We start from the raw sequence: 22,831 nt of genomic DNA on the forward strand, positions 1-22,831 counted from the left end.
AATTGTAGGGGCTAAGGAAAATTATGTGTGAACATACTGAAAACTTGACAGAGACAAAGCTAACAAAAACAATATTAGAGGAGGGAGCGGTTAGTTTCACAAAAATTTAATGTAAAATAATTCACCATTTCCTGGCCATTCTGGCATTTTAGAACAGTTAACCAATTTATTTTCATGTGTATTTTTCTTTAAGGAAGGATCTATTTTTTGTTTGTTTGTTTTAGATGCTTGTATGTGGCTTACTAAGGTATTTTATTGGGGGGGGGGCTTGCCACTCGAACTTAGTGTTATTGTTAGGGTTAAAGAGTGTTTTAGGAATACGAACCGTTACTTCATTTTTGTTTTGTTGTCCTAACTGCAAAATGCCGTTTCCATTTCAAATAAATATTTTACAGAAAGATATATATATATATATATACATACATATATATATGTGTGTGTATTCGACAGGTAAATAAGTCAGCAAATGTTATATTTAGTTTTAATTTAATAAGAAACTGCGTTGCGAAATTTCAAAGAAAATTCCATAAATTTGTTGATTTCTATTTTCGAGGTTGAAGGTGTTAATTCCATAGGCCGTTTATACTACGCTGGAGCAGGTTGTAAAAATATCTTTCGCTTAATAAGTAGAAAAAAAAATAACGAAATAAAAAGCTTCCTAATTGTAGTTTGATGTGTTTTCTTTTAAAATTTCAAGAATATTGATATAGATTTTGAGGGTTTGTATTACTATACACATAGATTCGAAAAAGTTGTCAAAAAACAAATATATAACAAATAAATGTTATCAAAAGCAAGTTACTTTTCTACATAACTGGATAATTTTTTAGTGTTTTTATTTAATGTAACATGTTTATTCAGCTTGAAAACAGTGTTTACCGATGTTTTGGAAAATTTAAAATGGCGCCCGACTCTTGAAACGATAAGTTTGTGGAAAAGAGTTAAAAATAAAAAAGTAGACAAAATACTGCTAGAAACTCGCTCAATATATGTTACCGTGACATAGGCTAACATATATTCGGTGAGTTTTTAACAGTATTTTGTATAGTTTTTTTTTATTTTTAACTCCTTTTCTCAAACTTACCGTGTCAAAGAGAGTCGGGCCGGGCGCCATTTTTAATTTTCCAATACATCGGTAAACACTGTACGTTTTTCGAGCTGAATAAACATGTTACATTAAATAAAAACACTAGAAAATTATCCAGTTAGGTAGAAAAGTAACTTATCTTGCCTTTGATAACATTTATTTGTTATATATTTGTTTTTTGACAACTTTTTCGAATCTATGTATAAACGAGATTTTGATACTTATTTTGATTTTGAAAAAAAAACATTTGTGGCTGTTCGCAGTAAAACATTGTTTTAATTCGCTGTTCAAAACTAATTTAAAGAATAAAAGTGCATGCAATCTACAAAAGTTTATTTTGTTTTTTTAACCACGTTTTTAAATTTGACGAGAAATGTGAGAAATTGCAACAGATTCAATGAATGTCCGCGTATTCAATCACCGCGAGTGGATATTTTGTCAACACGGTTTTTTAACAAATAAGAAATAATATTTTTGTTATGTTTGAAACAACTTTAATAGTTTATTTTGGAAGTATATTCCATAAATAAAATAAAAACCCCACTTTAAAAACAGAAATTACAATTTTTTTATATTTTATTCGCAGTTTTGTCTTAGGGGTGTCAAATTTGCAATGGCGATTTTTTTTTTTTTTTTTTTTTTTTTTTTTTCCTAAAGATTCTGACAGATTCATAATGCCGAATTGGTTGGGATTGTTGTTATTATACATTCTGAAAACCGAATAGTTCTAAACTAATGTTATTCTGATAACAAAATAGCTCTAATTAAAACATATAAGAACATTTATATTTTCATGTTTTTCTTAATTCGTTCTTGAATAAAAATTAAAGAACGCGTGTTGTTTACACTGTGCTGTGCTATGGCTGATTCTACAGGCTGGAGCTGCTGCTGCTAGTAATACTAACTTCATTTGACCAAATTCGAGAAATAGAAACAATTTTTTTTTCGGGTAGGTCCTTTTAAATTATCAATTACCGCGGTCCTACTCAACATAAAATAATACTTTTAATTGATAAAGATAGTAAAAAGATTGATTTACTTACTACTGGGTGTCCGAAGAATTTTTTTTCAAAATGTTCAATACTAGTCATATTAAAGTTATTTTTAACACAACAAAAAAAGAAATGGTCAAAAATATTTCGGACACTTGACAGTATTAAGATTAACACCACTACTGATTGGTTCCCAAATTTCATGACGAAATTCTTCATACAATCACGGTACGGACCTTTAGAAAACGGGGGGGGGGGGGTCATTACAAAACCTTACCGAAAACGCCATTTTATGACGTTCACATTTTTATCACTTTATTTGCTTAAAACTCTTAAAATATATAATGTACATTCATATTTATTTATTCATTTGAAAGTATATTCAGTTCTGAACAAAACAGTAGTAATTTGAAGACTTGAAGTGCTTTGGTTTAAAAAATATTGCTATTTTAGTAGAACTACCTTGAAATCTGTGATAATCCAAAGCGTTTTTTCGTCCGTGTGTATTACTATTTTAATAATTAAATGAATAATTTCAAGTTAAAATCTGTTTTGGATTTTACATATAATCTGAATTGAAACATGTTCCAAATGCATAAATTTTCTAAAATAATCAAGAATTTAACAAAAATGAACTGGCATAAATTGCTCTAATTGAAAAAAGTATTAAAATTTACCACATATTAAAAAACAAAAAATAAAGAAAAATCTGTATGATGTACATACGTGTGATGAAACAAAAATATCATATTCCAAAAATTATGTAAATTGATCAAGTAGTTTTATTTTTTATAAAGAAAATCATTTTTTAAACATGGGAATTTATAGGCATTGCAACATAACTCAACAATAATTAATACTTACTAAATTTATCTCCTTTTGTATATTAGATATTTTTCAAAATTGTAGGCGAGACAGTCACTCTTCAGATACTCATAAAATGTCATTTTCGTATTTAAAAATAAAAGTGCTCGATCAATTTACATAATTTTTGGAATTTATTTTTTTGTCACAGGTATGTACATCATACAGATTTTTTTTATTTTTTGGTGTAGGGAAATTGTGGATAAGATGTTGCCTGTACACCAATTTTTCAAGAAACTGTCAATATTTTTACCTTTTATTTACCTGTGCAAGGTGAAGAAACAACTCTTTGTTAGACCAGTTACTCCCCTTGGCAAACTCTGACATGAAAAGGTAGATTGTCCAAGGTGGTTGCTATGAATATAAAATTGTCTCCACGTGTAATATCATCACTGCTGTTTTATATATAGTGATTTACTCATTTATGCCAGGTTTTTTAACTTTTCTTAAATTTTATCAAAATGATTAAAAAGTAAGAACATTTATAAAATATTTTACACTTCATTTTTTTTTATTTTTATACAAAAAAAATTGTGATGATGATGATGATGATAATAATAAATGGAATGTTATAAAAACAAAAAAAAAAATGTCCAGAGTGAAATTCGAATTGATGCTTCATCACTCAAATTTGTCTTGTTAATTGGCATAGGAATCATCTTTTTTACTTTTTCGCATAGATCTAAAATAGTTCAATTGTATAAAATAAACATAAATAAAAATCTTAATAAAGTGAAAATAGTGAACATTTATCAAATGTTTTATATTTCTCCATGTTTATACATGGAAAAACGTTTTCTCTTCAAAGTAAAAATGTCAAATATATATGATTTGATGTGAAAATTATAAAAAAATGTTTTTAATTGGCTGAAAATGTTTGAATTTTTTTTAATGTATTTCCACATTTTGAATAATGAGTTTTAAAAAAGATTTAAAATAAACTTCTGACAAAGATAAGGACACCGTATTGAAAGTACTGATTCTAAATTTGCAGTAAATTTGGTTCTTAGATCAAGTGTTTAATTGTGATGCTGTAACACAGGCAACTTTGTTGCTTTATATATACATCGTTTTTGTTTAAGGTAATAAATATTAACATGAAATAGTTTTTTTTTTTTTGAAAAATAATGAGGTTTTATTATTATTATTCACACTATTTTCATTTTGGTCATTAACATTTTCACACTATTGCCGCTGTTATATTTTCTCACCTTCTGCATTAATTGCCATAATTGTGTAAATATCTTAATTAAAAAAAAATGATAATGGTAAAAAAAGACTTTTTTTTTTTTTTTCTTAGGTTGATGCAAAAATGTCATTTTTTTGCCATTCAACTTCAAAAGACCATAAATCCTTTCATAATAAACTTTATTAATCAAAATAAGAACCATTAGAATCGACACATTTTTGCCAACGAAAAACAAGTTTATTCATCCCATTAGCATAGAAATCTGAAGTTCTGGAAGCGATGATGTCATTGAGGACTTGTTTCGGCATCATCTCGGTTTTTGAAGCATTTTTCCGCACAGGAAGTTGTCGAGATGCCTGAAAAAGTGATAATTGGTCAGAGATCCGGTGAATATGGCGGATGAGACGGTCTCATAGCCAATTCGTTCAGCTTCTGCAGGATCAGTTGAGCAACCTGTAGGCAAGCATTGTCATGGAGAATTGGTCCCTTCATATTAACCAATCTCGGGCACATACATTGGAGCTTCTCGTGCATTTTGTTAATTTGTCAGCAGTATTTCTTTGCCATAATTGTTTCACTTGGATTTGAGAAGCTGTGATGGATGAGACTGGCCGCAGACCACCAAACAGTCACCATAACCTTTTTTGGTGCAATTTCGGCTTTAGGAAGTTTTGTGGAGCTTCACTGGTATTCAACCACTGTACCGAACGTCGCTGGTAGAGGATCCACTTCTCATCATCAGTCTGCTTGAAAAATGGGTCGTTTTTATTGCGTAGAAGGAGCATAGAAGACACCTCAAAACGACGATTTTTTAAAACTGTTTAATTCATGCGGCACGTATTTATCCAACTTTTTTGATTTCCCTATTTGCTTTAAATGGCAAACGACTGTTGAGTGGTCAACCTCGAGTTCGACAGCAACTTCTCATGTGGCTTTGCAAGGATTAGCTTCAATTAAGGCTTTCAAATGTTCGTTATCAACTGCTGTCAGCTGGCCACGACCATCTTCATCTTTGACGTTCTCATCACCATTGCGAAATTTCTTGAACCACCATTGTGCCACAGGTTTATTAGTGGTCCTGGGCCAAATGCATCATTGATATTACGAGTTGTCTTACCAGCTTTTCGGCCTAGTTTGAACTGGAACAAGAAAATCATGCAGATTTGAATTTTGTGCATGCTGATGAAAAGTCTGCAAAAAAATGAAGAGATTGAGAACGGTAACGAATAACATTTTTTTTTTTTTTTTTTTTTTTTTTTTTTTATTACATTTTCACCCCAAACAAGGCAAATTGCCACTTTGGTGTAGGGGGCTACTATCAGGGGCAACAACTACTGGGGTACTATGTAGGGATTTGGGCAGCAAGGTGTCGGTTCACGTTACACTTGAACTTCTGCACGTCAGTACTGTTGGGGAAGCAGGGACCTGGAATGGAATTCCAGAGTCTTGCGGTTCTGGGGAAGAAACTATTGGAGTAAAAAGATCTTTTACATCTAGGGACCTCTACAGTGTGGGGGTGGGATCTAGTAGCCTGTCGGGTTTGTCGAGGGTGCTCGCGTCGTGGGGGCACAAGTGATTTCAGTTCATCAGAGCATTCACCACTAAAATACTTGTAGAACAGGCAGAGGGATGCAACATTTCGTCGATGGGACAGAGGCTGAAGCTTAGATGCCAGTTCAGGGCCTATCAGATTTGCGACTCTCTTTTGAACCTTGTCAAGGAGCGAGAGACTAGTAGCAGATGCACCAGCCCAGATGTGGCAGCAATACTCCATACATGGGCGAATGGTGGCCTTATAGAGGTACAGGATACTTTCGGGTGTTAGTAGTTTTCTAGCACGGTAGAGAGAGCCTACCTTTCTTGCAGCGGCCCTGGCAATGCCTTCAATGTAATTATTCCAACTCATGTTTCCTGTGAACGTTAGGCCAAGGAGTTTGAAAGATGGACTCTCAGATAAAGAGTCGTTGGCCATTGCTATTGGTGGTAGAGAGGGTTTCTTGTAATTATTGAATGAAACTAGTTTAGTCTTGGCAGCATTGAACGCGACCAACCACTTTTGTCCCCATTCCACTACAGATTGGAGGTCTTCCTCTAGTGTTTCTGCCATTTCTTTAGAAATGTGTTCATTCGTCTTCCTGTCGTGTCTGCCATAGAGTGTAGTGTCATCAGCATATATACCCATCTCAGAGGCAATGTTGTCGGGGAGGTCATTTATGAATATCAGGAACAATAGAGGTCCAAGGATAGAACCCTGGGGCACTCCCGCATTTATATCATATTGTTTAGATGTGCGACCGTCGAGGACTACCTGGATTTTTCTCTTATCTAAGAAGGATTTAATTATGTTAAGTATTCTACCAGTGATACCGTAAGATCTAATCTTCCTGAGGAGACCCTCATGCCATACCCTGTCAAAAGCCTTAGATATATCTAGAGCTACCGCTCTGCCTTCCCCCGCTTTGTCCAGTGATTGGTATATACGTTCAGAGATCACGGTGAGGATGTCTGCTGTGGAACGGGCTTGTCTAAATCCATATTGTTTGTCAGTCAGTAGTTTAGCATCTGTAAGATGATGGACTAGAGCATGGTTAATTATGGTCTCAAATATTTTGGCAAAAAGTGGGAGGAGGCTAATGGGGCGATAATTTGATGGGTCTGTCCTTTCGCCAGAATTCTTGAATACTGGTACAACAGAAGCAGTTTTCCAACAGCCCGGAAAGCAAGATCAATGAATTCATATATAAAAGTAACATGTGAGAAAGCAATATTGTTTTTGCGCCAACCAAATACCATTTTTTTTTTTTTTTTTTTTTTTTTTTTTTTTTTTTTTGATCAATTTTCAAATTTTAATGGTGAAAACAAAAACTTTAAAAATCCTCTTGCTGTCCATTAATTTGTTGACATGCAAAACATTAACTCATCTTTTCATTTTTTTTCTACTTCAGTTCTACACAGCGACTGGTCTTCCGACAAAAAGTCTTGAAGAAAATATGTGCGCAGTTTGTGGAAATGAAATTCTTGTCATTAACAACGAAAATGCCATCATAGAAAATACCTGCAAATTATCATGCAGTCATATGTATCCTTTGCAGAAATGCACATGTCCATGGGCTGGCGCGGGGGTTCTGTTCCAGCCACAATTAGCATATTAAATTTGGAAAGTTGATTTTTCAAACTTGCAGACATTTCCTATGGTTACAGAATGATTGATGTTACTGGTCTGAAACTAAATTTGTAAAATCTGTAATTCTGACAAGATTTCAGTTTTATTATGTTTGATTTAATGTCAGTTTTGCATTGGACAGCTTTAAGATATTGACTTTCAAGATAACCTATCTCTGGGCAGGTCTTTAATTAATTCTCTTTCCCTGAGATCCATTTTTATCGCTGCTTCCCATGTTTTTCTTGGCCTTTTCTTATCAACTGAACCTGCTACTTAAACTGTTCTACATATACTAACTCAACAACTCTCATCCATTTTTTTTTTTTTTCACGTAACACAGTTTACTTTTCTGTACACATCTTACATTGTCCAGATTTAATCTTCCTCACTCAGAGTTTAGCTGAACTAAGCCTGTCTTTAAGACTAGCTACAACTTGTCGGTTTCTGTCAATCGAAGCCTGCAGAGCCCTTATAATAACTGGCTATTATGAAACCCTCTTTCACTTGCTGACCATCCCTCCTCAACTACAGACACCCTAAACATTTTTCTAGTAAATCCTTTTTAAAAGATGTCTAATTAACTGTTTTTTCTGGTGAGTTTGATACAACAGGAAATTAGATAAAATGAATTTCCCTCATTCTTGATTGTATCTATTTTTTTTTTTTTTTTTTTTTTTTTTTTTTACATAGGCATCACCACTTATCAAGACCCAGGGGCCACTTGAGGATAAGGGTTAAAGAGTGTACAGTAGTCAATTGGACAATATAGTAATTGTCAGTAATGGAAATTCAGTAAATTTGTTAATTTAAGGAGAACGGCTTATCAAGAACTTGTTTACATTGAACTTGAAGACAACCATATTATAGTCAGCTGGAAAGCAGGAAAACGGAAGACAGTTCCACAAGCGTGCAATTCTAAGAAAGAAGCTTTGTTCATGGAATCTGTTTAGATTTAGGCACAGATAAAGAGTGGGGAGAATTATTGATAGTGTTTTCAGCTAGATGAGTGTTTCTTGTGAAAGTTTTGCACTCAGTCGAACACTTTCCATGAAAATAATGATAAAGCAAAGACAAACTTGCTACATCTCTTCTGTGAGATAGAGGTTGCAGGGAAGAGAAAAGGACATCTCCTATGAGGCTACAAAGTCTATTTTGAACTCTATCAAGGCAGGATAAGTACTTTCTAGCAGCTCCTGCCCAGATGTGACAACAGTACTCCATCCTTGGACGAACTTAGCTCGTATCTAGAGAATTGCATCAGCAGTGAGATATCTACTGGATTGTTAGAAGGATCCCCAAAGAACCACATCATCAACTGCATTGGTTATCAGTTACATGGGGAGGGGGGTATTTGAGAGACACTCCAATGGTTTGTGACCTGTTTAAAATCTGCCTTGCACCATTTGATTTCTGACAGAAACGAAAAAGTTGCCAGCTGAAAGACTGTATAGAAATAAGATAAAAGGCAAATTAATGACAAAATATTTTATCAATTTATTTCCGGTCTTCACTCGACCAATAAAAGAAAAAGGTTAAAAGATTTGATGAAATAGTTCCATGCTGTTGATGAGTTGGATGATTTTGCCTCCTCTCTTATTCAGCCGACATCTTAAGTTTAATGGATTTAGAAGCCGGAAAAAAATGTAAATAGATCAGTGGAAATACATCTCACTCAAAGTAACTTATTGAATGTACAATGTACAATCAAACATTAGTTTAAATAGAAAGAAAATAGTGTTTTGAAATATGTGGTAAAAGAATGACTCTGCATCATTTGGGATGTGATGAATAGTCGCTCCTGAAATTGAATAATTTGAAATGTATGAGTCTGACAAACATGCAGCTCATGTCACCTGGCAGGTCAAAAATGTGTAGTTTGATAAGAGATGTTTTTATAATAGGGTTGCTGCATCAGTGTTCATTCTACTTGCTTGCTATGAAGAAAATGGTCACTAAGTTTCGTTTAAAGAAAAAACTTTTCTACAATTTAAATAAATTTTATTCAAATGGTTTCAACACAAAACATTGCCAGAAAAGAGTTATTAAAACAGGAATGCAAAATAGGTCGACAAATATGTATATGGAATTGAGTTTGTGAGTTCCATCTAGTTTAGCAAATCTATTGCTAGAGATGAGGGGAGAGATGTAATGCTTGGTCACAGCGACATCGCCAAATGGACTTTTATCTTGCCCAGATCCCAGCGAGAGACAAACAAGGAAATATGACAACTTGTTAATATGGCGGTCAAAGTTTGACTTGTAAAAGGTATGAAAAGGTTTTGTATCCTGCAATAAAAGTGCTTTCATTGAATTTATCGATTGCTTTGCGAGAACATATAAAATCGATTGTAATTATACAAACTACAAATGTTTCATTGAAATGATTTTGAAATGTATTCATTTATTTTTCTAGTTTCTTTTTAAATGTTTCCAATTTTTCTTTATTTTGTTTTTTTGATCTTTTCTCCTTAATGGTTAATTATCAGATTCCACGAGTTTTGTATACGAGGCTGGTGCATTGTAGGAAAAAAACAAACCTGCCCTTATTGTAAAGAAAAAGTCGACCTTCAACGGATGTTCCCAGGACCGTATCCTTTTGGTTTAAACAACATATTTGATAGCTTGAAGAGATGTAGGAAGATCTTCAAATTTTTTTTAACAGTTTTGCCTTTTTTACTTTTTTCTATTGTTTAGAAATAATTGTGAAAATCTGATGATTTACTGACATCTTCTGAATGATAGTTGCATGTTTGCATTAAAACAAAGAAGACTAATGTCTCATTGATGCTTACGTGAAAGTCCAGAATAGTTAACAGTTACAAACAACAGAGATGAAGATCATAATTTGGATTACTCAAACTATTTTGACTTTTGTTCTCAACATTTCAGCTAATGTAATCATCAACCATTGCTGTTGAATTCTGACAATCCATGAAAATAGAATTGCATTTTCATATTTGTAATGAGATATGAGCAATGGCGGAAAACTTGTATGAGACAAATTGCCAAAGAAACATGAAAAAAGGCAGAGCATCATTTTTTGTGTTAAATTATAAACTCGAGGATATTTACTGCTACTACTCAAGACTGTATACAATTTTAAGGGTAAATATAATTCTAAGAGTTGAAATTTGGAGACAGCTTTTGGAACCATTCTAATTGTGGCACCATCGTCATCTGGTGGCAAAACCCAGTGAAAAATTAGAATGTTTGGTATTCTATTTTATCAAGATTAGCAGCACATGCTAAAGAACTTAAACCTGTTGAGTGTTGCTAATGAATTTGTTATTTTCGTAGTCATGAATTTGTTGAAAATCAGAATCTATCGTTAACAAAAGTGTAACATTTTGTTTACACCAACTAAAAAAGCATAAACGAAACGTGCATGGACTAAATTAAAGATTGTATGAGGTTATAAATTCTTAAAGATTGTATAAGGTTATAAATTCTTAAAGATTGTATAAGGTTATAAATTCTTAAAGATTGTATAAGGTTATAAATTCTTAAAGATTGTATAAGGTTATAAATTCTTAAAGGTTATTCCTGAATCGGTCAAAAGCGTGAAGATATTTACTTGCATTTTTCCCAGGGTCTTTATTCTGTTAGCATCTGAGAAAAAATACTTTTAATTCTCGACTTCATATTGGTACAAAATTTACGATGAGATTTGTGAATTTTTATTCCTTGAAATCTTTTGTAGAATAACTCCACCATATAATAATTTCTCTTAAAGAGAAATAACTCTGAGCAATTATTGAACTTATGGGTGTACAGTTTTTATAGAGCACTTACCCAAACTGGGCAGCTTCTGATTGTTCGGTAAATGTCACCTACTAATGATCTTGTTACATGATTAGAAGGAAAAGAAGAAAATTCTGGATTTGGATTAGCAGATGACCTTTTTGTGGTATAAAGGAGTAAGGAAGAAACCTCTTTTTCTTGATTGACCAATCAGATGTCGGTTATCTGCACCTCTTACAAAGATTTAAAGCAAAAATTTAAATTTTGTTAAACTGTACTAAAATGATCCCAGTAATCACGGGTATTTTATCTTTTGTTTTCAAAGTGGTGCTCATCTTTTCTATCTTCAGATGAGCGTGTCTATGTTTAACCAGAGAATCTTTCTCAGGCCTGGAGGCATAAATGTAAACTTGCATGAGCTAAAGCATGATTGGAGCTATGCTCATTGCTCTCCTCCCTCTAATCTGCTTAGGAATTGATAACTGAGCTCATCCGTCTCGCACAGATGAAAATATAGTAGATTTGATAGAACTTACAGCCGTCATTGGAGTGTGAGATTAAGATATAAACAAAGGTGTTCAAATCAGAAATTCATGATCACTGGCTGATTTGCAACAGCAAAGTTAACGAGTTCATCACCGTTGCCACATATTGAGGTTTTATATGATCCGTAGTTATTGGATGTGACGAAATCTACAAGTGCTTAGAGATGTGGGTTTCCTCAACTGAACTATCGACGCATGCCGATGACCCTGATCTTAATTATTGCGCCTTTCAGCTGGATTCTTGCCTAAAATTGTTACCTTTGTCTCTGAGCAATATGAAATAGCTATTGTCGTTACTCTACTGTGACACGTGATCAACACAATCTGCATCATACGATGTTCAATATTGGGAAGCCTTACTTCTGTCAAGTATTCCACACCTACACCATATCCTCCACTATGGAAGACATATTGTTGTGGTTTATCTTTTTGTGTTTCTAAATATTAAGATGCGATCAAATGTGAGAAAACTTTCATTTTTTCCTAAGGTTTCTTCATCCAGATATAAAAAAATGTTCATTTTATCCATAACTAGTAATTCTCCAAGCAGAATACACCACTTTTATGAAGATTAAAATCAAGATATAATACTAAACCTTATGTCTAGAATCTTTCTACTACATCATTTTCATTCATAAAATCTTGCTAAATTGGTATCTTATGCCTATGGATCAAATTCATTTATTTTGATTTATTGATTTTCGAACGAAAGTTTGTGCCTGCTAAATGCAACCCACATTTCGATGCCTTAGGCCAACCGTTTGTATTCCATAATTCATAATGATCAGTTAATTAGTTTACTAGTGAATCATGTACATAAAAATGCATCAAATTTTTACTTGTCTTTTCCAGCTCGTTATCACAAACTTTGCTTTGGTTCATTTTGATAATCATGTAATTTTTGGTAAATGTTACCCTACACTACAACAGAACACCAACCACTCTTTTTTTTTTTTTTTTTTAAGGGGGGGAGGTGGTATTCAAGGTCACTGACAACAAATCTGATAATCAAACCTGTTGCAAATTTGGTATTAACTCCTGGATCCTGGGATTATTTGGCGCCATTTACCTGCCTTTGTTAATGCTACACAGTTCTTGCTGCAATGTACGTTCACGAGTGCATAGTCACATGACGTTTCACAAAGGATAAAATAAATACATGATGAATATTTGAAATTACAAGAAATATCTTATTAAAAAAAAAATAGTTTTCACTTCATTTAATAGTAATTAGATGAAATACTTTTCATAAAATGAAAAAAATAGGGTAAAACTTGTAGAGAACACTGTTTAATGGTTGTTTAAAAATGGAATGAAATTTACATTTTCGTTCCATTTTTTTTTTTAAAACAACTGTAAAATAAAGCAAGCTTTACCTACTTTTTATAAAAAAAAAATTTAGGAACAAAAATGAAAGAATTAAATTTTTAAACGAAAAAAAATCAATTTGGTATACCTTTTTTTTTGCATAAGTCTAACTCAGTATTCACATTAGAAATTTCGACTTTTATAGGTTTACAGGTATGCTTACAATGAATAGACACCCCAACCTGTCCATGTTAAGAACGACTTTCGGAATAGACACCCCAACCTGTCCATGTTAAGAACGGCTTCATGAATGTTCCATGAGAAACCGCCTACTTAAATCTTGTTCCCAAAATTTTACTATTGCATAAAAATTTTTATGTTTGCAACTTGTGCACATATTGATGGTCATACCTATCCATTTTTTAATCTAATTTTTATTATTTTATTAATTACTTACAAATTTATTTTATTTATTTTTTTTTTTTTTGGCCATGTGTAAAAAAAAAAAAAAAAAAAAAAAAAAAAAGTAAACCAAAACGAAATTTAAGTTTCCGTTCCATTTTTAAAACAACCCTAAAACAGAGCGTTCTCCACAAGTTTTATTGAAAATAGTTTTCACCTCATTTAATAGTAAAAATAATTTTCACCTCATTTAATAGTAAAAATAGTTTTCACCTCATTTAATAGTAAAAATAGTTTTCACTTCATTTAATAGTAAAAATAGTTTTTACCTCATTTAATAGTAAAAGTAGTTTTCACCTCATTTAATAGTAAAAATAATTTTCACTTCATTTAACAGTAAAAATAATTTTCACTTCATTTAATAGTAAAAATAGTTTTCACTTCATTTAATAGAAAAAGTAGTTTTCACCTCATTTAATAGTAAAAATAATTTTCACTTCATTTAACAGTAAAAATAATTTTCACTTCATTTAATAGTAAAAATAGTTTTCACTTCATTTAATAGTAAAAATAGTTTTCACCTCATTTAACAGTAAAAATAATTTTCACTTCATTTAACAGTAAAAATAATTTTCACTTCATTTAACAATAAAAATAATTTTCACTTCATTTAACAGTAAAAATAATTTTCACTTCATTTAACAGTAAAAATAATTTTCACTTCATTTAACAGTAAAAATAATTTTCACTTCATTTAACAGTAAAAATAATTTTCACCTCATTTAACAGTAAAAATAATTTTCATTTAATAATAAAAATAATTTTCATTTAATAGTAAAAATAATTTTCATTTAATAGTAAAAATAATTTTTAATAGTAAAAATAATGCTGTAAGTGATCACAAGTAATTTACAAAAATTTGTTTTTTTTTTTTTTTTGAGAGGGCATTCAATTATAGAACTTGTATAGTTTCTACAACTGCTTCTGCTGTTTAATTAACCGTTTTTTCTGTAAGTAATGCGCCGACATTAACCGAGCAGAAAAACTTTAATATTTCACAAAACTTCTGTTTACATTTACTTACCTCATTGCTGCCCCCACCCCCATACACACAATGTAAACAGAAGATTTGTGAAATATTAAACAGTTTTTCTGCTCAGTTAATGTTGACGCATTACTTACGGAAGAAACGGTTAATTAAACTGCAGAAGCACCTGTAGAAACTATACAAATTCTATAATTGAATACCCCCACTCCAAAAAAAAAAAAGAACAAAAAACATAAAAATATTTTTATAAACCGCTTGTGAAAACTTATTTTTTTTTTATTGATCTAAAAAAAAAAAGTTATGTAACTACACACAAAAAAAAAATGAACCATATTTAAAAAATTTTTTTTTTAACTTTCTTATTTCATATGTCGCTCAAGATTCCTCCAATGTGACAAGTCACTTTACTATGCACGTGCACACTGTAAGAAAACTCTAACGCGCTCATATGTAGCATTAACAAAGGTGGTGAAATGGTGCAAAATAGTCCCAGGGTCCAGGAGTTAATACCATGCAAATGGTAAATTTGCAATGGATTTGATTATCAGATTTGTTGTCAGCGACCTTGAATACCCCTAAAAAAAACAAACAAATTATAGAGTTGTCAGTGTAGTGTTGGGTAACATTTACCAAATTTTATTTTATGAGGAAAGAAAGGGAGGTTTAATTTAAATAAAATAGAAAAAAATTTCTTTGATAAACAAAAAAAATAAAAATATTCTGTGCTCACCCACATGCTTTATATACAGAGAAGAGATTTATTTGGTACTTGTACAGTTTAATCAAGACATTAAAAAATGAAAATATTGAAAATAAAAAAAAAAAGTTATATTGTACGTATCCGTTTTGACATGAAGATCTCCGAAAAAAAATTTCACTTAATTTGATCGATTTTTTTTTTTTTTTTTTTTTTTTTTACAGCGGAAAAACATGTTTTTATGAGAGCGCGTTGAAGGTAGACATCTTGGATTTTTGTTTGAATTTTAGAAACACTACAGGGAGATAATTCCAGTTAAAGTCCGACACTCCCTCCCCATCTTTAATACTAGCTTTTCTTCCTAAAAATTGAACCTTTTGCTTGGTATCATAACAAATTGTTTTTGTTTTGTTTTTTGAAAACTTCATTCCATAACAGATACGTACAATTTAAACTTTTTTCGATATTTTCATTTTTTTTAATGTCTTGATTAAACTGTACAAGTACCATTTTATTTTATAAAAAAAAAATTTTTTTTGCTAAGTTTTACCTCGTGTGACAACCGTAGGAAATCTATTGTTATTAGTAACAAATAAATTATTACTGTGTATCTCTGCTTGTTTGAAATATTTTATAATTTTGTTGTAAACATGAAACATTAATAGTTTTGTAATTTCGAAATCGGTTTATTCATCTTTTAATTTGCCTTTTCACTTGCAATTTGGAAATAGATTAAGGAACATTTGAACAAAAACGTTAAATAATTGCCCAGGAAATAAAACAATATTGCAAAATAGAATTATTAAAATCCATAACAAATAAGTTAATTTATAAAATTTCCTTTTTCAAAACTAATATGCAAATTAATCTTGCATCTGATATAGGATATACATAAAAAAGGTTTGTAAAATTGAATTAACTTGAAATCTGCTGTTTTGACTTTTTATCATTAGTGAGAAATGATACCTCTTTTGCATTTAGATTACTATTGTGCTTATGTCACAACCAATACTCGTGTTTTTTTTAGGTCAGCGTTTACCGAGGCCCGCAGGCCACTCAAGGATAAGGGTTAATGTTAGGTAGACAGTGAGATGATACCATAATTTAAGAGGATGGCTCAACAAGAACTTGTTTACATTAGACTTGAAAATAATCATGTTATAGTCAGCTGGGAGGCTATTGTGTTCCACAGACAAGTAGTTCTATGAAAGAAACTTTGCTCATGGAATATTTGAGTTTTAGGCACAGACAAAAAGTGATGAGAAATTGTTGACATGTGTTGTAGACGAGCATACAGTTTTAATTTTATGCAAAAATGAAGTTGATGAAAACTCTTTTCTCCAGTTTTATCCAAAAAATTAACTAAACTTTGTAGAAATACACATTAAAAAAACAATAGAATCCATCTCCACAAATTCGTCAATGTAATAACATTTTTTAGGAGGATGATAAAAATGGAGAGAATGAAGATATTTTTTTTGTTTTCTGATTATTCTGCATTTTGTTTTTTTCCATTAACTTTTTTTGTATTCAGCTGGGAAAAACCACACATTCTTTTTGGCAATCTTTTGGATTGGATTCGTTACATGATTGTCTGGCAACCAGTCATCATCGTCATTGTTCAGACCATCAACTGGATGATTGGACTAGAGTGAGAGGAATGAAGACCTGCTTCTTTTGTTGAAAATGATCCCCCCCCCCACCTCGCACTTTTTACTGCTGTCACTCAACCTCTTAAATTGGAAGGGGGAGGATTGTTCGTTTTATAGGAAAATGGATCTTCAACCTCCACCCCAAAGCCTTATATTCTGAATACAAATAAATTTTTTTTTTTTTTTAAATAGCTGCTTTTTGACCAGCTATTTTGCAGATTTTTTTTTTTTTTTTTTTTTTTTCAAACATTTATTGTAAGAATTTTTATTTAAATTTTGGGATTTGTTTTAATTAAATCTTCATTTATAAAATCTTTAAAAATAGATTAATTTATTTTATTAATAACAGAGACGGAGAATGAAGGAGGCAAGAATGAGATTGTGTTCAAGAAAAAATGAAATAAAAACATTTGATTTAAAAAAAAAAAAAGCAAATATCCAGAAAAATCTTCATCTTAAAATATTTTAAAGGGAAAGAGAGAGAGAAGATCCTCATTTCTCTCATCAACTTTTCATATTTTCAGAAAGATTTCTTAGACATGTTTTACACATGAGATTGAGCTTCTTTTTAATTATTTTTACTTTTAAAAAAATTTAATTATTCCAATAAGTTAAAAAAAAACAAAAACAAAAAAAACTACAGCTTTCCTATGGGTCCATTTCTTTTTGTGTTTCTAATCCCTTCTCCCCCTTTCCAAAAAAAGAAAAATTGTCAATCTGCAATGGTTTCTTGACAAATGGAGATTAACCTGCAATATTTTTATACTTCCAAGAATCTTTGGATAAAAAGAAAAAAAAATATTTAGCTCCAATAATCAGATTCCCACTGAAACCTTTTGGTTAAGGGCACATCTTATCAATGAAAATGTGATTTATTTAACTAATAGCTTTGTTTTTTTTTTTTTGTTTTTTTTAGATTTGTGGAGACCTCTGAAAGTGGATTTTGATTTTCCTAAATGAATGGATGATTATGGTTCTGTTCTTTTAATCTACCCTCCCCTCACATAACTATTCTGATCCAAGAAGCTTTATTTATTTATTTTGAATCCCTACAAAAATTCAGAAATGAAATGGGAGTGGGAAGCTTAAAAATTAATTTTAATCTTAAATTTCCTTATTTTGTTTGGAAAGCTTGAATAATATATTTATAGCTTGAAATTTTGATTAGGGCGAACCGCACACTCTAAATCCACTTAATAAGAGACAAAATAGGTGACATAGCAGCAGTACCCCTCCACACATAGAAAATGTCCCAAATCATTTTTTTTCTGCTGATAAGTAGAATCGAATTAAAGGAAGCAAACAAAACACAACCTTATTGAGTACTGCTTCCTTTTTACTCTGGGTCATTTTTTTTTTTTTTTATATTATTGGAAGACTTCCGAGAGGATTTGAACAGTTCGACGCTGCCACCTTTTCGTTCCGTGCTGTGCAAAAGACATTTTCCTTACAATTAAACAAACAAAAAAAATCTTTAATTTTTTTTTTCCCTCCAAGATTTGTTCAAATCTTATGTTAAAATTTTTATTTTATTATTGTAAATATATTTGAATAATTCTCCTTTATACAAAAATGCATAAAAATTTATAAGAAACCTTGCTTTTGTTGTAAATGATTTTTCAAAAAGTAAAAAACATTTTTTTTTCAATTCTCAATCAAGTTGAAATTTAAAATTGTGGAAATTTTTTAATTGCAAAGTGAGAGTTCTCTCTCGCCATATTTTATTTTAACATCTGTTTTACGAGTTTAGAAGTCAACTTCGATTTCTGGCCGGGACTTTATCCCATTGTGTACACACAGCATGAATTGTCATCCATTCTTTCAATGCGATCATACTATGAAGTATCCCGTTCTATATATACACTTCCTGATGCAGTCTAGATAAAGGACTGCGATCCCAGTTTTAAGCAGGTCATTAAGACTCACATTACACATTTATTGTATCATTTCTATTTATGCAACAGATATCCTCAACTCTCACTTACCAAACTTCATTTTGCTTGCCTGCCTGTAGCAGCGTTCACCCGAGATGGGTTGAGCTGGCTCCAATGCTGTTAACCGTATCTCAGATCAAAGCCATCCACCCTCGTCTTGGTATCTGTCAACAACATGATCTAGCCATTCACAGTTCCAGCGATGGACACCAAAAGCGCAAGAATCGGACACGAGCTCCATCTCTGCTGTTATTGTTACAATCCAAGTCTTAAGCTGACCACCTTGGCACTTCTTCCAATCAGTGGGTACATTGGGCGCCACCAATTGACGGACGAACTCCTAATCTTCATACATCATCACACTACATATAAATAGCTGCTACTTTCCCTTAGTTGATCATGGTAACACTTGGCTAGTTAGTAATGGCTGGAGTTTTCTGCATCTTAATTAGAAATTAAGACTTGATTACAAATATTCAGACCAGAAAAAAGGATGGTGCACAGCCCATCTACAATCAGGATGAATAGAACACAAGGTATTCTATCTGTTGCTAATTCCCAAAACCCTCAGATCACTTTTGTAGAAATCTAAGGTTGATATCGATAAACGTTTAAGTTTGCAATAAACAAACAAGTTCCTTGAGACTAACATGCATTTTCAAAACTACTGAAAATCAATTTCAGCAAATTCTTATTTGGAGATTTATCTCGTCAGAATTGAATTGTTCTTGACATACAAAGTCATGAACAACCTCTGCCATCCAGCATTACTCTGAAATTTTGCTAAATTTCAAATGAGGAAATTCTTTAAAGTTTTCTGCTTATAATTTTAAATTTTACAAGTTCCAGTCATAAGCTCTGATTTCCACATTTTTCTTGTTTTTAATCTGAATTGTTTACTAGCTTATGGCAAATATTGGCTTGTGCTTTAAAAAAGATCTCTCAGAAGTTCTTCCACTGTCACACATTAATTTGTTTATATCTCAGTTGTTTTGGTTTTTCTGTTGAACATGTTTTAGCTTTATTGGTATAGAATTCAATTTTTTTTTTTATTTATACAAACTAGCGGGGGTACCTGGCATTGCCCAGGTGTTTGGAGATGTGTGTTAAGCACAAAAAAAAAAGTGTTAGCAGGCAGGCTCGAACCCATGACACGAAGGTGGAAAAGGAAGTGAAAGAAAAAAATGACATTTTATTGCTACGCTATGAAACCATAGGAAATTACAAGCGTTCAAATTTAGCGATGTCAATACAAAAAATTTACTTACTAAGTGAATACACACGTCCAGAAATGAACGTTGGCTGAAGGCCAGTTCAGCTTTCCGTGGTTTCATTTATTTGTTTCCCCACAATGTTGGGGAAACCAAACTTTCCCAAAAAAAAGGGAATTCTCAAATGAATAGCAATTGTCTGATATGAAGGGTTTCCCTCACATTGATCAAAGTTAATTGCTTTCAAGACGTCCCGGCATGAAAGGCAGCTGATGGCTTTGCATCGGTGAGTTTCACTTTGTTGATCTTTTTCGTATAAATAAATATGTGAAAGGAAGGAATAGCGTGAATTAAAATCAAAATAAATGTAGACACGACGTCCGTTTGTCGGTGTAAAAGAAAACAAATTTTGCGAGGCAGGTAGGCTCGAACCCGAAGCCAAGGTGTAAAAGAAAGTGTGAAAAAACCTGACATCTTACCGCTCGGCCACGATGGGACAGGAACTGAAAAGAGTTTTAATTTAACAATTAAAAAGTTAGGTGACAGACACGTAAATTTAACAAGGTCAAACATCACACCATAGGGGAAACTTAACTTTGGCTGCAAGCTAGTTTTGTTTGTTTCCCCCAAGATGTTGGAGAAAACCAGCTCCCCATAAGAAAAGGGGAGTGTCCAAATGAATAGCAATTGTCTGATATAAGGGGGTTTCCCTGCATTGCTCAAAGCTGATTGCTTTTCTGGACATCCCAGGCATGAGTGCCAGGGAGCTTGATTTTGCTACAGGTTCAGTTTAGATTTTTTTATACGGAAAAGCCAAAGAAACACGCGGAGACCAAAAAATATGGTGAAAATAGCGTGTAAAAGTTGTGGCGTTTTTGGTACGGTTTTGTAAAGACCCTCCCTGTTTTCCAAAGGCCCGTACCATGATTGTATGAAGAATTTCGTCATGAAATTTAGGAAACAATCAGAAGAGTGTTAATCTTAATACTGTCAAGTGTCCAAAATATTTTTGACCATTTCTTTTTTTGTCGTGTTAAAAATAAGACTTTAATATGACGAGTATCGAACATTTTGAAAAAAAATTTCATCGGACACCCACTAGTAAGTAAATCATTCTTTTTACTATCTTTATCAATTAAAAGTATTCTATGTTGAGTAGGACCGCGGTAATTGATGATAATTTAAAAGGACCTACCTGAAAAAAAGTTTCTATTTCTCAAGTTTGGTCAAATTAATTTAGTATTAAACCATGTTTTACTGCGAACAGCCACAAATGTTTTTTCAAAATCAAAAGATGTATGGAAATCTTGTTTGTATTACTATACACATAGATTTGAAAAAGTTGTCAAAAAACAAATATATAACAAATAAATGTTATCAAAGGCAAGATAAGTTACTTTTCTACCTAACTGGATTTGTTTTTAGTGTTTATATTTAATGTAACTGTTTTCCGAGCTGAATAAACATGTTTACCGATGTATTCGAAAATTTAAAATGGCGGACGACTCTCTCTTTGAGGTGATAAGTTTAGGAAAATGAGTTATAAATAAAAAACTAGAAAAAAATACTGTTAGAAACTCGCTCAATATGTTACTGTGACATAGGCGGATATACATTCGGCAGGTTTTTAACAGTATTTTGACTAGTTTTTTTATTTTTAACTCATTTTCCCAAACTTACCATGTGAAAGATAGTCGGCCGCCATTTTTAACTTTTCAATACATCGGTAAGCACTGTTTTTCGAGCTGAATAAACATGTTACATTAAATAAAAACACTAAAAACGTATCCAGTTAGGTAGAAAAGTAACTTATTTTGCCTTTGATAACATTTATTTGTTATGTGTTTGTTTTTTGATAACTTTTTCGAATCTGTGTGTACAGTAATACAAACCCCATTGTTTTTTTTCTACTTATTAAGCAAAAGGTATTTTTACCACCTGCTCCAGCGTAGTATGGAATAAACACGTTCAACCTCGAAAATAAGCCTATGGAATAAACACGTTCAACCTCGAAAATATAAATCAACAAATTTATGGAATTTTCTTCGAAATTTCGTAACGCAGTTTCTTATTAAATTAAAACTAAATATAACATTTGCTGACTTATTTACCTGTCGAATACACACAACTTTTTGTAAGATATTTATTTGAAATTAAATTTTTGTGAAACTAACCGTCCCCCCTCTAATATTGTTTTTGTTGTTTCTGTCAAGTCTTCAGTATGTTCACATATAATTTTCCTTAGCCCTACAATTAATTCAAAGTTCGAATGACAACCCTTCCCATATTCTCATTGCATAGAACCCCTCTTAAAACCACACATAATCATCTTAAAAAAACAAAAAGCATACAGGATTTATCGCCCATAAAAAAACCAGTTAACTGCCCTAAAATGCTAGAATGATTTGCAATGGGGAATTATTTTACATTAAATTCTAAAATAATTTGTTTATCTTTCATTAAAGTTTTTCATGGCATTTCATACATAATTGCCTAAAAAGGTAGAATCACATTTTGGAGGGGTAGTCAGAAGGGGTAAAACAGAAGGTGTTAATCTACAATAATACCAAAGAAATATTGCAATATATTCATTTTTAAATGGTCCTATGTTTAGATTTAAGTTTTTTGTACATAAAGCACATTACAATTCAACTTTGAGTTCTCCAACTTCTGTTCTGTTTATGGATACATGGCATTTTTAAGGAATTGCAGCATATTTATGCACATTTACTGCAGATTATTTGGAAACCATAAAATTTGGGATATTTTCAGTCACATATTCTGATTCCTTGTACAAAAATACACTTCTATGGCAAATTTCATTGCTTAATCTTGTGTTTTAACGAAGATATGACATTTTTACTGAAAAAGTAGTGTAAAAAATGTGACGAAACGTATATGGTCTTAAAGAGGGGAAAATATTCAAACGAGTGAGGCACAAAAATAGTTGTAACTTCCTTAATTTTAATCAGATTTTAAAAATTTGAAAAGATTCTTT

At 31.9% G+C, this 22,831-nt stretch overlaps 1 protein-coding gene across 2 annotated transcripts in view; it reads left to right on the plus strand.

Moving 5' to 3' along the window:
- The window catches only part of LOC145255715 (E3 ubiquitin ligase Rnf121-like), a 66,618-nt gene extending 48,332 nt beyond the window's left edge, over nucleotides 1-18,286 (plus strand). Inside the window, exons 6-8 of one of the 2 annotated variants that reach the window (XM_080114309.1) lie at nucleotides 7,078-7,211; nucleotides 9,782-9,883; nucleotides 16,571-18,286. In XM_080114309.1, coding sequence (XP_079970435.1) covers nucleotides 7,078-7,211; nucleotides 9,782-9,883; nucleotides 16,571-16,691 — 357 coding nt within the window. In that variant the 3' untranslated portion in view covers nucleotides 16,692-18,286. The remainder of the gene's footprint in view (nucleotides 1-7,077; nucleotides 7,212-9,781; nucleotides 9,884-16,570) is intronic. The other variant, XM_080114310.1, reaches the window with a different exon arrangement.
- The last annotated feature ends 4,545 nt before the right edge of the window (nucleotides 18,287-22,831 follow it).

Source organism: Euprymna scolopes, chromosome 31, assembly GCF_053919585.1.
Source record: "Euprymna scolopes isolate OS-2025 chromosome 31, ASM5391958v1, whole genome shotgun sequence".
Taxonomy (NCBI): domain Eukaryota; kingdom Metazoa; phylum Mollusca; class Cephalopoda; order Sepiida; family Sepiolidae; genus Euprymna; species Euprymna scolopes.